We start from the raw sequence: 17,480 nt of genomic DNA, 5'->3' as shown, positions 1-17,480 counted from the left end.
GAAAGACTGAGTTGTGCAATAACTTTCAGCTAGTAATAGCGAATACTCTGTTCAGGAATCACAAGAGGAGATGGTATACTTGGAAAAGGCCAGGAGATATGGGAAGATTCCAGTTAGATTACATCATGGTCAGGCAGAGACACCAAAATCAGATATTGGATAGTAAGGCATACCCAGTATCAGATCACAATTTAATGATGAAGAGTAAACTGAAGTTATGGGACTAGTCATGAAAAAACAGTGTACTAAGAAATGAAGAGAGATGCTTAAGTTCCGTGAGGCTACATATATTTTGACAATGAAGAGCTCAGTAGGCAGTTTAGTTTCAGAGGAATGGAAATCTCTAATAAGGGCAGTCACAGAAGTTGCTAAGGAAAACTTCAAGACAAGAAGATAACTGTGAAGAAACCATTGGTAACAGAAGAAATACTTCAATTGATCAATGAAAGAAGGAAGTACAAAAATGTTTAGGAAATTACAGGAGTGCAGAAATAAAAGTCACTTGGGAATGCAATAAATAGGAAGTGGAAAGAAACTAAGTGAAATGTGAAGAAATTGAAAAAGAAATTATTGTCAGAAGAACTGATTCAGTATGTGGAAGACTCATAACAACCTTCAGTGAAATTAAAAGCAGGAGCAATAACATTAAGACGACAATGACAATTCTACTGTTAAACACAGAGGAGAAAGCAGATAGGTGGAAAGAGTACATCGAAGGCCTCTGTGAGAGAATGCCTTACCTGATGATGTGATAGGAGAAAAAACAGGAGTCAATACAGAAGAGATAGGGGATCCAGTATTAGAATCAGAATTTAAAAGAGCTCTGGACAACTAAAGATCAAATAATCCAGAAGGCATAGACAACATTCCATTGGAATTTTTAAAATCATTGGTGGAAGTGGCATCAATAAACTGTTCATGTTGGCGTGTGGAACTTACAAGACTGGCTAAATACCATCAGACTTTCAGAAAAATGTCATACACATAACTCTGAAGATAGCAAGAGCCAACAAATGTGAGAATTATTGCACAATAAGCTTAACAGCTCATACATACAAGTTGCTGAGAAAAATAACATGCAGAAGATAGGAAAAGAAAATTGAGGATCTGTTAGATAACAATCAGCTTGGCTTTAGGAAGGGTAAAGGCACCAGAAAGACAGGTCTGATGTTGCGGTTGACAATGGAAGCAAGACTGAAGGCAAACCAAGACACATTCATAGCTTCTATTCAGCTGGAAAAAGCGTCCAACAATGTGAAATGGTGCAAAGTTGTTCATAATTCTGAGAAGAATAGGGATAAGCTACATGGGAGGACAGGTAATGTATGATATTTATAAAAACTAAGAGAGAACAATATGCTTGGAAAACCAAGAACAAAGTGTTCAGATTAAAAAGGCTGTGAGACAGAGATGTTATCTTTCACCCTTCCTGTTCAATCTGTATGCCAAAGAAGTAATGACTGGAATAAAAGAAAGGTTCAAGATTAAAATTCAAGATGAAAGGATACCAATGATGAAGATTTGCTGATGACATTGCTATCCTCAGTGAAAGTGAAGAATAAGTACGGAAGGTTGAAACGTAACAGCTAGGATTTTACCAATTCTTTAAAAAGTTTGTTACCAACAGTTTCTCACCCACATTAATTAGTTGACAAGCTAACAGCATTTAAATAACAATCCTAAGCGTGGTCAAATATGGAAAATATGAGTAATACCATACTTAGGAAACTGTAGACACTTAACTGGTACGAATGTTTAAAACTATTCATTTTCTCTTAATATTGCTAAAATTCTGCTACCATTATTGTTGATAACACTTTTAAAACAAAAGTGATTTGAAGGTGATTAAAATCAGTGAAATTCAGTTATACTCATTATCAATGATAAATAGTTTAAAACTAATGCATTAAAAAAAAACACACACACACACACACACAGAACAAAATCTGATTAAAATACGAGCATAACTATGTAATTACAAAGCATTATCCTGTCTGCCAGACTCAGTTTCAAAAAGATTGTTTTACTGAAATGGAGTATATTTTTATTAAAGCTAGGAAGCATCCTAGGAAGAATTTATGTTCTATATTTTATGAACGATCCACTAAGATGTAATATGTATTGTTATATTTACATATCCAGGGTTTCCACAGGTTCTGAAAACCAGGGAATTTCAAATGAATCGGGGGGGGGGGGGGGGGGGGGGAGGGGGGGGGGGAAGAAAAATAAAAAAACCACTGGAAAAATCTTGCTTTTGCCTCAGTAGATGAAATGGTTTGCTTACTGAGGTGTCATGCATTGTCACTGGCTGGGTGCAGCTGATTATATGTGCCGCTTCCCTACTCTGTTATTACTACTGCTTCTCCCCTTCCTACCACTTCCCTCGGCTTGCAGTCAGTGTTGCCACTACTTCTTGCTGGTACCCTGGCAGCTGCCAATGGGAGTGGTTTGCTTGGATCTGATTCTCAGAGACTGTAAAGGCAGTGGCTGAAGATGGCAGTCATGTGTGCGTGAGTTGTGTCTAAGTGATTGTGTGAACGTGTATGTGCTCTCATTTCCTAACAAAAGCTATGTCTGAATATTTGGTTGTGAGAGTGTGATAGTCTTTTCTACTTGCCTGTCTGTGGTTCAGCAATCATCTTTATGGTGAGTTGTTACCTATCCTCATTATTATTGGTCCTCTGAGTATTTGAAAAAGTTATCTGTTGCCTGTATTGATCACCATGGTCTCATTTCATCAACATGCTGGGATGTGGCTTGTGAATAGCTGGCTTCACGTGTGGATTTCTGCAATCTGTAATGGATTGGGCCTGCCAGTCTGAAGCCATTTGGTTCCCACTAATGTGCAGGCCGTGCCCAGATCTAGTCCCACCAATCTGCCTGCAGGCCAGGTGTGTTTGTGTATGGCATAATGCATCGGATTTTCATACTTTATCCATGGACCCAGGACTGCGGTGCTCCTCAGCAGGCCGAAGGCCGTGGGCAATGGATTTCAGGAATTGTGACTGTCTCACCACCAGAACATTGTACAGTGTGGCGTTTTATGGACATTTTATTTGGCCTAGTAGATTTTGGCCCTTCAACAGTAGTTTATACGTTAGAAAATATGGACGATAGGAAGAGGAATATTGTGTTAGTTGCTGGCGGTTTGTAAGCTATGTACTCATATATTTCTTGAAATAAAAATCACACAATACCTGTAAAATAATAGATATAACACAGTGGGTAACAACTGACAATAACGAACATAGTAGAACCAACATTTTATTGGCGGTCAATTACAGTGTTTGTTTACACAATTCTTCCTTACCTGATAAATTTCTTTCAAGAGGCCTACTTTTTTCTGAGATTATTTCTGAAATCAGTAAAGGTATTTTAAATCTGTCTTGTGACTCCAAAGAAATGCATATTTTTGTCACCAAATGTCTTTCGTTTTATTGAAATAAAATAATGAAATAACATAATGAAACACATATACCATTTGGCTTGCTTTCTTCATCTGAAAACGGTTCATTACAAAAGATGTTGGTGTTGGTACTTAAGATTTTCCTCACATTATCTATCTATCTTCTCAGCAATCACAGGCCCTGTAGACCACATGCTGCGTCAACAATCTGCTTCCACTGCCTTCTATCTCTCGCAGCCTCTCTCCACCCTGCGGAAATTTCTAATGCTGTGATGTCCTTCACTGTGTCATCTTTCCACCTTGTTTGAGGTCAGCCCAATGGTCTTGTTGCCTGGAGAGTTCCTTCAAATGCTTTCTTGATGATTCTGTAGTTTTCCATTCTGGCCACATGTCCAGCCCATTGCAGTGTCCTACTTTTTAATCTCTGGATGATAGTGGGTTGCTTAATTAACTGATAAATTTCATTGTTTTTTCGAATTCTCCATATGCCATTCTCCAACACAGGTCCCCAGATTTTTCTCATTACTTTTCTTTTAAAAACATTCAGTTTTTCTCTTTCAATATTTGTAAGCGTCCAGCTTTCTGAACCATATAGTACTATGGGGCAGATAATAGTGTTGTATATCTTCATCTTTGTGGTGATTGACAAAGCTTTACTTTTGAGTGGGTTGCTTAGTGAGTACAGACATCTTGACCCTGAGGCTATTCTTTCATTTATATCCATTGTTATGATATTTTTACTGTTGAAACGTGATCCAAGGTATTTAAACTGGAGAACTTTTCAGGATTTAGAATGTTGGTTAATTTCAAAGTAAGGATTTGGGTTTATGACTCGACCTGTTTCCATATATTTGGTTTTCTCTTGGTTAATCAAAAGCCCGATTTTGCTGGCACTGTGCCTGAGAGATCTGTACATGTCTTTCAGTTTCACTCAGCAACACTGTATCATCTGCATAAGCCAGGAGTTTTACTTCACTGTGTTCAAATTGGAGACCAATACATAGATGTAAATTACTCTCCCGATCCACTTTCTCTAATGCAAGGTTGAAGAGGACACATGAAAGAGCATCTCCCTGTCGTGAGCCTGTTTTAATTTGAAAGGTGAGGGATATGGATCCTCTGAACGTCACTGCTGTCTGGGAGCCATCCATGCACAGTTGTATCATCCTAATGATTTTACTGGGTATACTAAATTCTCGTAATGTGTTGTAGAGGCTACTTCTGTGGATGCTGTAATAGGCTCCTCACATTGGGGAACATTGGGGAACGCCATCTACTTACAAGTTTTATTTAGATTTCGACTCATTTGCCTTATTGCTTTTTGTACCATAGCTGTAAAGACACGTTATCAACTTAAATTTTAACTTTCCCTTGAGATCTCAAAATTTATCAGGGAAAAATGGTAAAACTTGTTTGGAAATCAGGAAAATATCAGGGAATTTCACTTGGGGAAACTTGTGGCAACCCTGACTATTTTCATTGTGAATGAGACTGCTCTGTAACTAAATTCATATATTAAGTAATGTCATTTTATTTTATGATGTATTCAGTGTTATTTAATATACTTTTACCTGTCAAAATTTATTGTAATTCTTTAATTTTCTGATTTTAATAATCACTATCATTGTAGCAAAATGTATATAAGCCCCATGTGGAACCACTGTTATACGCCCAGTTTTGCTTAAAGTATTGACGCAGCACCTGTACTGATCAGTTTAGGAAACATGTAATCAATCTAAAAGGCACATACTGTGCCAGTTTTGTATAGTTCTAGCTCAAAATAAGCAAGATAGAAACTCAAAACTGCATGTGGCACAAATTAATGTGAACATTACTACCCACTTGTCCAATGTTTGTTACACCAGGACTTCTGTTTATTCATGTTTTCTACAGCAACAACAGGAAGACCAACTCTTTGAAGCAGATCTTCTTGTGGGAAACTTCTCAATGTATTGAATGGAATGAACAGCCTAATGAGAACAAAATATGGACTGAGAGTAAACAGAAAAAAGATCAAAGTAATAAGAGGTAGCAGAAATGAGAACAGCGAGAGACTAAACATTACAATTAGTGATGACGAAGTAGAGTTATGATGGCAGTACTTTCCTGGTCAACCTTGACAACTTCAATTTCGTAGTAGCTTTTCCTCATGTCCATAGCTGAGAAGCGCTTTGTTCTTTTCAAGCAATCTAGAGTGTCTTCAGTGTTTGGCAACAGATAGCATCTTTCTTCGTGATCTTGTTCAGTCATCAGTAGTTGACACAGAAATACCATGTGCTGTTCTCCTTCTTCACAAGGATCACATTAGAGGACTCTGAAGGTCTGATGATGTCATCTTGCAATATCTTGTCCACTTTCTCCTGAATTATCCATAGTTCTGCTGGTGACTATATGAGTGCTGAGTAATTGGTGGACAACCCTCAGTTTTGATATAGTGTTTTACCAAGGGCCACTTGCTGTCTCTTCTCCACTGCTGATTTGAAAGTACACAAAAATTTGCACAGAATGGCTATGACTCTCCAACATTGCTCCTTGGTCAGGACAGATCCTATTGGCAGTTGGATAGTAGCTTACTCCCCTGCATTGCCTGTAGTAGTGGTGAAGAATTATTCTTCATCAATGACACTGAGCTACCCTTCAAGTGCTGATTCAGTTGCCATACACATATACTTTTAGAGATGAGTGGTGGCTGTTGATGACAGTTAGTGGTTGCTGGAAAATAAGAGTTCTGTTGTGAATCTTAGTTGCTTTTTGCACTCAACAAAAGAATCGCCGTTTCACTAAGCATCCTGATTGAGAACAATGCTGATAAACAAACGCCTAGAGCAATCTTCATGTATATAGATACTTTTGGATTGCACTAATTCGAAAGCATCCATGAGGTACACTCCCCTCCCACTTTTCTGCACTTCAGTGTGGGAAATGGAAGGGAAACAGAGGCAGTTCACTTTTAGACATGTGTCACCACTTTTGGATACCTGCAAACTACAAATAAAGTAAAGCAGTTCCTTCAATTATCTAACTGGCATCTTGCACAGAAGAGGACTTCGCTGCATGCAGTAGTCAAGGTAACAACCTGTTTCTTTGGGAAAATCATTCCTGTGACCTTAACCTAATCTCTTCAGAAGAATATTTCCTCACTACCTGAAGTTATAATCCTCACAGCCAGTTGAATACAACACAGTGGATGATTTAGTGCTGCCGTACAACCTCCTCCTACTTTTTAACTTCTCATAGTTGTGTGTATCAAGGCTAAATACACACACACACACACACACACACACACACAGAGAGAGAGAGAGAGAGAGAGAGAGAGAGAGCTGTGATTTGATAATACCATGTCTCCCTCTTGACTCATTGAACATACTTGACATGTAAAAAATGTCTCAGTGTTCACAAAATTGGTAAATTTAACCATTGTTTTCAAAAAACTGTGAATGGCTCTAGTGTCCAGTATTACTTGAGTGATTCACACGTGATTCTGTTATTTATGACAATAATTAATTTACGAGTGTGCTTTCATACTGCCGTGTACTTATTGCAAGAGATCTATAATGCATAATTTTGTATTATCTTCCAGGCAAATCTTACAGAACTGAAGTCATTTGGATCTCCGCCCGGAGCTGTCACAAATGTTACTGCAGCAGTTATGGTTCTCCTGGCTCCCAATGGAAAGATTCCAAAGGATCGTAGCTGGAAGGCAGCAAAGGTCTGCACAGATCTTAACTCCGAATTTTAATAGCATTGTTTTCTGTTAATTACTTATCACCAATATCATAACGAATTTACGTAGTCCTCGCATTTATCTGCACAGTTTTTTTCTGTTTAATTTTGAAATGAACAATATTCCATCTGTCTTCTCATTCATTTTGAGGCTGGACAGTAATATTTACTGAGAAGTGAAGATTATATGAGGTGGGACATGCTTTGCATGGGGGCAGTAAATTAATTTGTCATAAATTTTGTGTTTAAGTAGGTTCAAGAAGATGCATACTAGATAGCTGCCTTTACTAACACCTTCAAAATGAACTTTTTTGGACAGCTTATTTGTGGTGGTTGGAGCAAGGGGGAGAGAACAGAAGCATTCAACAGGGCAATTGCTAACATTCAATTGTAGTTAAAAACTTACCACAGATGGTAACTGAAGTATTTATATCTTCCAAGATGTCACGAAATTAAAACAAGAGCACTAATGAACTGTGATTGATTTGCTGTCCAAAAGGATGAACAATTAAACATAGAAGATGCCTTATTTATCATAGTTCTTGGAAATTATAGGTTGCTTTAAAAAAACTAAAGAATATGTCTGTAACAAAAAAAGCACTAGTGTTCTCAGCTATTTTTGTTGCTACTTTCAGTTTTTCTCTGTAACATTGCTGCAATAAATGAGTCAAGTTAAAGGTAATTTTATCAAAAGGAAGACTCACTTGAGAAAACTTTCTTCCCGAGGAAGGAATTAAGACCTCTGAAAGTGGGATGATTTCCATTGGGACAATTACATGGGTCTCATCAGCAGTACTTTGAATTTTGTCTCCTGATGTCAAGTAAAGGACACTGCATCACCCATATGAGAAAACTCAAATGTCTGTAGTTTGGGCTCTCACAGTTTATATTTCAGTACACCAGTCGCCACAAAAGAATAATCAATGTTTATACTTTTTAGAACTGATTGTAATCCTGGTCCTGAAATAAGGGGAACAATGAACTAAAATCTTCAACAAATTTGTGACCAACTGTTGTGCAAGAGCCATTTTATATATGTGATTTAAAAAAAAAAAAAGAAAAACACCAAATACAAGGTTTTTTCTCCGATCAAAAGCCCACTATTATTAGTCTTTATCCATGTCTGCAGTATATGCTCAGTGCAATGACTTCCCATTTTCTTTTAACTGCCTTGGAAATAGCTTTTGATCTGTCAGTTTTCTCAGTATAATTATTTTATGGTTTGCTCGAGAGCTTGATTGAAGTATAGGCAACTGGTATGCACAATAATGAAAACTACTCGCAGCGCCTGCATGAGATGACTGGTCAATCAATATATACCATGGCTAAAACATGACTAAAAATGTGATCAAAGCAGCTAAATTCTCAAATTACTATTACTGCTGCAATGTATAATGGTGCTTTTCTTTGTGAAAGAGCAACTTTTTGTGCGTCAATGGTTTTTATTGCAAAGTAACCTCAATAATCATTACTTTTTTTGGTACACACTCCCAACCTCTGTCAAGGTTTGGGCTGTTTTACTCCAGTGTCTAATAACAGATCTGGATTTAATCGATAATCACAAATTGACGTATAAATCTTGCAGATTGCAACTGTTGCCAGTCGTTGTGATGAGACATTCTTCTGGTGCTATTTTGTTCCACAGTCAGCAATTGCAGCTTGAACTTCACACTCAGCTATTTTATTTCCAGATTTTGTGCAGGATATTGTGCACTCATCTGATTGGGATGTTTACAGATTCATCTTATGGTATGATAGCATGGATTTTTTCATTGATCTCTGTTGTGATGATGTCAGCTGTTGGCCAAAGTGTTTTAATCTTAAGTAATTCTATACCCATGTTTACATACTTTATCCATCTTAGTTTTCATACTTCCAGCAATCCACCTCTGCACGGGATTTTTTTAATAACGGTAGAAACCCCTCTCCCTATTTCTTCTTCTTCTTTGTAAGAACATTTTTTTAATTTTCTTCACACTTTGTTTGCAACTGTACAACTGCTAAAAGAACCATGCTTGCCATCAATGATACTATTTGTCAAATTTATGCATCACATCATAAAGTTTTGTGAGAAGGAATGTTGCTACTCACCATATAGCGGAGATGCTGAGTAGCAGATAGGTACAACAAAAAGAGTCTCACAATTAAAGCTTTCGATCATTAAGGCCTTTGTCAACACTAGACACATATGCACACGCAGACACTCACACTCATGCAAACACAACTCACACACACATGACTGCAGTCTCAGGCAACTGAAAACGCACACCCGTGTGTGGTTTCAGTTGCCTGAGACTGCAGTCAAGTGCGATTTACGTTTGCATGAGTGTGTGTGTGTGTGTGTGTGTGTGTGTGTGTGTGTGTGTGTGTGTGTGTGTGTCTAGTGTTGGTTTCATTGTGAGAGTCTTTTTGTTGTGCCTTTCTATGACTCAACATCTCCAATATATGGTGAGTAGCAACTTTGCTTTTCATAATATTGTTACATTTCACTCTGGATTTTCCATTGTCTGATTTCATCATACAATTTATTGATGCATACCAAACAACCCTAGTACAAGTTTGTTAATCAGACCACTTTTGTAGCTAAGTCAGTCCTGAACCTTTAAGTGTTTTTAATTCACACAATTTTGAGACCAGCTGACTGGCTACTAACATCCAGACAGGTGTAGATCATCATGAAAGTTCCAATGAGATGAAAATATCAATTAACTATGGAATATAATGTAACTGGATAGATAAAAAATCCACTCACCAAGTGATGGCATTACATTACATTACATTCTATTACACTATATTACATTTTATAAACTGATTGTTTTCATTGATAAGTTAAGTAGGGAAGTATTTCCAGCATAATGCCTGAACTGGAACAACTTCCAGAAAATCAATGAGTGTCACTAGATACTTGGTCCCAAATCTGATGATCGAAAATTAGATTACAGTGATATCTTCAAAGAATGTATGTAAGTGTCAAAAAGACATTATGATGGAGTGGTGGCCATCCACTCCTGTCTAAATGAACTGTAATGCGGATAGTTAGTTTACACATGATAAGAAGGCCAGTACTTGTACAGGACTCATGCTTCATTGGACTATTTACTGAAAGCTGAGCGTCATTGAGAAATTCAGGTGATATATATTCCTTAATTGTAACATAATAGTTGGAGAATATATGAGCTCTGTAATAAATTGTGAAAATAACTTTTGCAGATTTTGAGATCAATTTAAAAAAAAAATATTTAGGGGAACAATTAAGAATAGCTTGACAGGAAATTCACTGATGCTGTTGATGGGGGAAATCAGTTAGGACTAGGCAACTGTGGCACAAATGATCCAGAGCTCACATTCTTTAAATCATCATAATTATTTCAAATGGTATGATGCTGTCCTCCGTCTTTTCCTGTACTGAGCTAATATTTTCATCTCTACATAACTATTGTATCCAACATCCTCTAGAATATGCAACACAGATTATAGTCTCAGTCTACCTCTACTACTTTTATCATCTAGTGCTCATTCCACGTCCAGGTAGTCTGCTTGTTGATGTTGCAGCATTCCCCTCTAGCTTGTCCCTTCTTCTGTTGTTTTCCATAGACTTCCATTCTCACCTATGCTGTATGTGGGGTGCTCTTTCCTAATCTGGACCACTGTTTGCAAAATGCATTCACATGGAACTGTCAAGTTGCACATAGATTTAAACAATGCAGTGCAGTGAGTTCTCTTAGCACTTTTTCTTATAATTTGTACACCCTTTTTCTGTAGCTTAAGGATAGTTGCTATATTCTGCTCATTTGTTCCTCAGAAGATTATGCCATAAAATACGATATTCTGGTGCCCAAGCTACTACACACTGAATTTGTTATTATGCTTACTTAGCATCTGCTGTGAATTTTTATATTGTTCACAAATTGCAACACCTTCAAAACTTTTCATGCTAATTAAGGCCTTAGAGGCATGGTCTTTTCTGAGTGTACCTCTGATCAAAAAGCGATTCTAGTTGCTGGAGTCCAAAGATTTTGTTCATCATGCCTTTTGTGTTCTTGTGGAGATATTTCTACAGATACTTTCATCCTCTAACACATATATATTTCTACATCTACATTTACGTCTACATCTACATCTATGTAGATACTCTGCAAGACACTCTACCGTGGGTGGTGAAGAGTTCCCTGTACCACTACTTGCCATTTCCTCTCCTGTTCCACTCACAAATAGAGTGAGGGAAAATTGACTGTCAGTACACCTCCGTATGAGCCAAAACTACCTTCATGGTCCTTATGCGTGATGCATGTTGTCGGCAGTAGAATCATTCAGCAGTCAGCTTCAAATGCCAGTTCTCTAACTTTTCTCAGTAGAGTTTCTCAAAAAGAACATTGCCTTGGTACTGGGCTAAGATAGGCAACAACCACAAACAGAACATCACTGTGCCCAACATAATAAACAGCGGTCTATACAATGGTCCAGTGAATAATTCTCTGGGATAGTTCTGTACAGAAAACAAAGTATTGCTCTGAAAATTAAAATTGAAAAATAATTGTAACATGCACATGAATTACTAGCTAAGGATAATATCAAACTGCACCCACGACAGAAAAAAATCTGTTCGCTTCACAGTAAATAGATATTACTAAAGAATAGGATATTGTTACATATGGCAGGTGAAATCATTTTATTGGAATGCACAAGTGCAGATAATATTAAAAAGCATGTCTTTGCACACAATCCCTCTGAAAAATGAAGCTGTTTTAATGAAAAATGTCTATACATTTTAATACAAGTAATCATTATGTGAAGGGAAGTTGCTACACACCACGTAGCGGAGATGCTGAGTCGCAGATAGGCACAACAAAAAGACTCTCACAATTAAAGTTTTCAGCCATTAAGGCCTTCATCAACACTAGACACACATGCGCGCGCGCTCGTGCACACACACACACACACACACACACACACACACACACACACACTCATGCAAACGCAACTCACACACACGTCCGCAGTCTCAGGCAACTGAAACTACACACGGTGTATGGTTTCTGTTGCCTGAGACTGCAATTGTGTGTGTGATTTGTGTTTTCATGAGTGTGTGTGTGGGGGGGGGGGGGGGGGGGCACGTATGTGTGTCTAGTGTTGCCTATCTGTGACTCAGCATATCCTCTATCCTCTATATGGTGAGTAGCAACGTTCCTTCTCATAATTGTTACATTCCATCCTGGATTTTCGATTGTTTGATTAATACAAGTTATCAGTAACATAGATATCCAACACAGTGCACGGGAGGAGTAACACAGAAATAGTAAGAATTTGTATCATTTTTCAACCTGGAAGAGGCTACAGTTTAGTGGTGATACCATAATACACTGGAATTGCTTCATTTCACACCTATACAATTATGCTACTAAGTTGCATACAGTCATTTCTCGTTTGTATTAATGCTTTCTGACACTAAACCTGACTAACAATCTACTTTTATGCCTTCAGCAGTATTGGTAAAATAATTTCTGAACTAACATTGATGCTTATGCTGATATTGCTTACAGGTTGTGATGGCAAAAGTGGATGCTTTCTTAGACGCTCTTATAAATTATGACAAAGAAAATATACACCCTGAAATTATAAAGGCTATTCAACCATATTTAAAGGATTCAGAATTTGAACCAGAGTTTGTTCGCAGCAAGTCTGCAGCTGCGGCAGGTCAGTCACATAAAGTATTTTTATGTATTTGTCTGAAAATGTAGATTAGTGTACACCACTGTTATAATGATGCATTAATTGGCTGTGCACAGAATAGCATTGACAACAGTGAAATGAAAATGAAGTCAATTGTCAGTTCATCTGTGGAATACCTTTGGTCATACTACTCTTTAAGTAATTATGTATTGTGTGTTCAAATATGACCGTAATCTTGATCTACATGACAGGCATTCCAAACTGATAAAAATGTAGTGTATACATATAATAGGATACTGGAAATTACATTTTATGTTTAGAATTAACTATGACAAATTTTTATGCATTTGTTGAATACTGACCAAAAGGAAATTTGACCATATGAAGGAGACAAGGTGTCTAGTTTTTCATGCCAGAAATGAAACAGAAACTAAAAAAGTGAATGCAAGCCATAGGCCCTGCACCAAAACATTTTAAGTCTATCTCATCTGTCATGAAGGTTATGATTAGTGAAAAGGGAATTTCACTCATTACTTTGCAAAGGATAAGGGAGTAGCTAGCTTACACTGTCAGTGTCTTTTGTAACAAGTGAATTTTGCGGGGGTGGGGGATGACAAACTAAGAGGCAGCCTGAATTGGAGGAGGGGAAGGAAACAATTCAACAGGGCAATGTATGCACTATCAATATGAGCACAGAATATAGGATTAAGGCTCAAACCGTCCAGAATGCAAGTGGTCCCAGTTCGTTATTCTAGGCACAATAGCCTGATATATTGCAAATCCCTACTAAATTTGATCATAAATGGTACAAAAATCAACCTCTATCCCTCAGCAAAGAGGCTTGGAGTAATAAATAATAGAGGAAAAGCTAATCTGAGCTGAGCACATAACTGCAATATCCAAGAAGACACCATCATTTCTCCATGCCCTCCAGAAATATAAAAAGCTCTTCCTTTTTGACAGGAAAAAGAAACTTGTACAAACACTCATATTTGCAGATGTTAATTACAGTGATATATGACAAGATGTTACTCAGCAAAGCTTGTTGTTACCACAAACTGGCGATAAACACATGTATTCAATACATATCATATTAGACTCTTTGATATTTCACCATCTTATGCATAGCTAGCTTGGCTACATAGAGACAAGTGCAGAGATTTCCATAACTCTGTCTCCTCTACTGCCTTATCAAAATACACTGTCCCTCATCCCTCTCCTTAACATTAATGGTCTTGTGTGAACAACATGGCAGAAACACACTCTCCATCAAAGCAAAGTCCTTTCCAGCTGCAAGAGCCTGACTCTGGAATGACTTTCCTCATTACATCAGAGGACTGAGTAATCTCTCCAGCTTCAATAGACACCGTTAATGACATGTTTACTGAAGCAACAATGATGTCTATCTTTGCTCTTGTACATACTTGTTACCACATTACATTCTTCATTCCAAACAGATATCATCATTTCCTAATGCTCTTAGCTGGTGAAGTTGATGTAAATTTCTCCCACTTCAAACTCCCCATGCCAGAAAATATTACTCTCGTACACCTGTAGATAGATTTTATATCTGCCACTATCAGTGTCATTATTATCAGTGGCAGCAGCAGTAGTAGTACTGCTACTATTAAAGTAAGGTCAAGTTGTATGGCATTGGCTGGGAGACACTGTGTCCCATATGCAGTGAACCAGGAATAATCCCCAGAGGAAGGACACAAAAGGCAAATTCTAGGAAGATTGTAAAATTTTAGGAAAGACAAAACATGGAAAACGGGAAATATAAAAGAACAAGGAGAAAGGTAGGAGCCAGGCTGGTCCACCGAGCAAGGGCCGCCATGGCCCTCCTATGCTAGGCAGGTAAGTGCTGCCGCCTCCCAGCCCCTCATGGGGCCAATGAGGCCAAAGGCCCCACCTCACACAGACAAGTAGAAACCACCTTCACATGTGAAACATAAAAACCAGATCAGCTGCTTTGGTGTTGTCTACTAGCAGGCAGCATGCTAGGAACTTGAAGATATTGTTGCAAAGCAACCAAAAGTTTGGCAGTGTAGTAGGATGTGGGCCACAGTCAGGCAGACACCATATCATCAGTAAGCTGAGTTCTAATGTTGGAGAATGTGGCCAGTGGTCAGCCAAGTGTGACCCATGGATAGCCAACAAAGGACAGTAGATTCCCTGCAAAAGCGCAAAGAGAAGACTGCCATGTGGTCATGGTGTCCTTTATTGCCCTCAGTTTGTTTGAAGAGTTCAGGCCAAACTGAGTTATAGACATCCAACTGAAGGTCCAGTTCTGGGAGCCCCATTTCCAAAATTGCCATCTTGAGAGCCAGCTTTGCCAATCAATCAGCATGTTCATTCCCTTAGATCCCAATGCGTCCAGGGGCCCAAAAAAAGACGAGCTGCTGTTCAGCTTGATGGAGGTCAGAAAGGAGATCTTGGGGAGTTGTGACAAATAGGTGATGAGGTAGTACTGTTCTACGGCCTGAAGAGTGTTCAGGGAGTTTCTGCAGATTAGAAGCATCTTGCTGGTGCAAGAAAGAGCAGACTTAAGGCTTGTTTGATGGCCACCAATTCAGCAGTGAATACTCTGCATCAATTCGGCAAGGAGAGTAGATCACTGCACCTTGTATGTGTGTATACAGACCCAGTTTGTCCATAAGCCATTGAGCCATCACTGTGTACCACTTCCCAAAGCCAGAAATACATTGAGGACAACTAGGAACAGGTGGTGAAAAACCTTGGTGTCAACTGAATCATTTGGTCTAAAGGATAAATCGACACAAATCCATGGTTGGTGTACACACCATGAGGGCATACACAATTGCTCCCTGATGAGAGATGACAGTGGGAGAAGTTGGAGTTCAGAGCAGAGACATTGTAGTCAAACCTCACAGTGGTGTATCATATCTAGTGACTGAAATACTGAGGGTGATGCTGAACTCTATGCGAGACTCCCTTAATCAAGAGAGATCAGTATCAGGGCTTTGTAAAGCTGCACAAGGTAGAGCAGCCTGGTGTTACTGAGGCAGTGAAGTGAATTAAGGTATAGCCAGCACTTTTGTTTAAGTTGACAAAGCTGGGTAAGCCATGTCAACTATAACTGAAGACCAGTTCCAAAAGGCAATAACTCTCCACCACATTGAGTAAATGGTCACTGAGGTAAAGTTCTGGTTGTTGATAAACGGTATGACATTGACAGACTTACTAACAGTATTTGACTTTAACATGCAGTTGGGCTAGTCAGTGCAAGAGTTCCAATCATTGCAAGTTAGCGGAACTAGAAAAAAGAAAAGGGGGAGGCCCAGTAATCGAACTGACCTAAAAATGTAATGTCCAGACAGTTCCCTCCCTTTTTCTTTTTTCTAGTTCTCTAACATGCAGTGATTGGAACTCTTGCACTGACTGGCCCAACTGCATGTTATGTATTACCACATACTATAAGTAAGTCACCTTGTTCCAGTAGTTTGCTCCTTTTTATATAGGTATTTTATATGTAATACATACAGCTGACATTTATGTACAAATAAACTCTGAGTTTGAACACATTTGTTCAAAATATTCATTTCCATTTAAATAAGCACATGAATTAAAATGCTATTGTCATCAGTAAATGAATATAATTATTTGCTGCAAGCGTATTTCAGGTATTAATTTACACTATAATAGCATAAGATCATTAACATTCTGAATACTGTACTGTTTCCTTAAATGAAGATAATTCTTTTTATTTGTTTTATCTGTTATGATAGTTTGTTGTACCGTATGTTACCCAAATATTTGTTGGTTTTTGTGTTACAGCCCTGTGTATCATTTTTATGTGTATGTCACTGCACATTCTTGCTTTGCAGGAATAAAAATCTGAATTAGTTTTGAAACTATCAATGTACTTTTTATATTAATTACACTTCTTTGTGTACAGAGGCAAAAAAATGGTGGAACCAATAGTTGTTGAAGTAAATGTTTTGAGGGTGTTAGCCTTGAACTGTTGATAATTATTCTGACAGCTAGATTTTGTATTATGAAGATGATTTTAAGGTTTGTCTTATTATGACCCCAGAAGGTAAGGTCATAGATAGTAGCAGGAATTGGTTTCTCTCAGCCTCCTGATATGCATTGATGTGCTATTTCATTGAGTAACAGTGGCTGAAGACCACAAAAACTGACAGCGGCTGAGTGAGTGTCGTGCTGTACCGAAGCTCCTCCATACTGCATCCAGTGATGCTTCTGGCAGAAGGGTGCCATGGCAGTCAGTCAGGACTGATGGATATGCCAGGGCCTGTGGACGGAGTTTAGGTTTACATTCGTATACATTCTAAAGCTTTGGTTGCAGGTATTTGTAATATTTTATTTATATCAGTTACAACAAAATTTATTGACATAAGCAAACAGTTATGTGAGTACCATGAATTGGAATCTCAACATCAATTACGTTAATAAAAAACAAGAGAATTTACATAAATAAGAAACAAGAGAGGTCCTAGGCCATTGTTCTGTGGTATCCTATTGTTGCAGCCCATTTCGTATCTTCTTGGGTACTAATAGAATGCTTCAGCTGTATTTAATACTTTATTTTTAGATCACTACCAGTTTCATGGCACTAAGAGCCACATCTTCAGGTGAACATCTGCATAAAATAAATCAAGAAAGAATAACAACCCTGAGACACCCACTGACATGATAC

The 17,480-nt window shown here is 38.1% G+C and overlaps 1 protein-coding gene across 1 annotated transcript in view; it reads left to right on the top strand.

Moving 5' to 3' along the window:
* Positions 1 to 17,480, top strand: part of LOC126474748 (dynein beta chain, ciliary-like) — a 734,368-nt gene that overhangs the window by 533,957 nt on the left and 182,931 nt on the right. The window contains exons 58-59 of the mRNA XM_050102225.1: positions 6,987 to 7,115; positions 12,670 to 12,823. Coding sequence (XP_049958182.1) covers positions 6,987 to 7,115; positions 12,670 to 12,823 — 283 coding nt within the window. The remainder of the gene's footprint in view (positions 1 to 6,986; positions 7,116 to 12,669; positions 12,824 to 17,480) is intronic.

The sequence above is a fragment of the Schistocerca serialis genome, chromosome 4, assembly GCF_023864345.2.
Source record: "Schistocerca serialis cubense isolate TAMUIC-IGC-003099 chromosome 4, iqSchSeri2.2, whole genome shotgun sequence".
Classification (NCBI taxonomy): domain Eukaryota; kingdom Metazoa; phylum Arthropoda; class Insecta; order Orthoptera; family Acrididae; genus Schistocerca; species Schistocerca serialis.
This window is presented reverse-complemented; position numbering and strand designations above follow the sequence as displayed.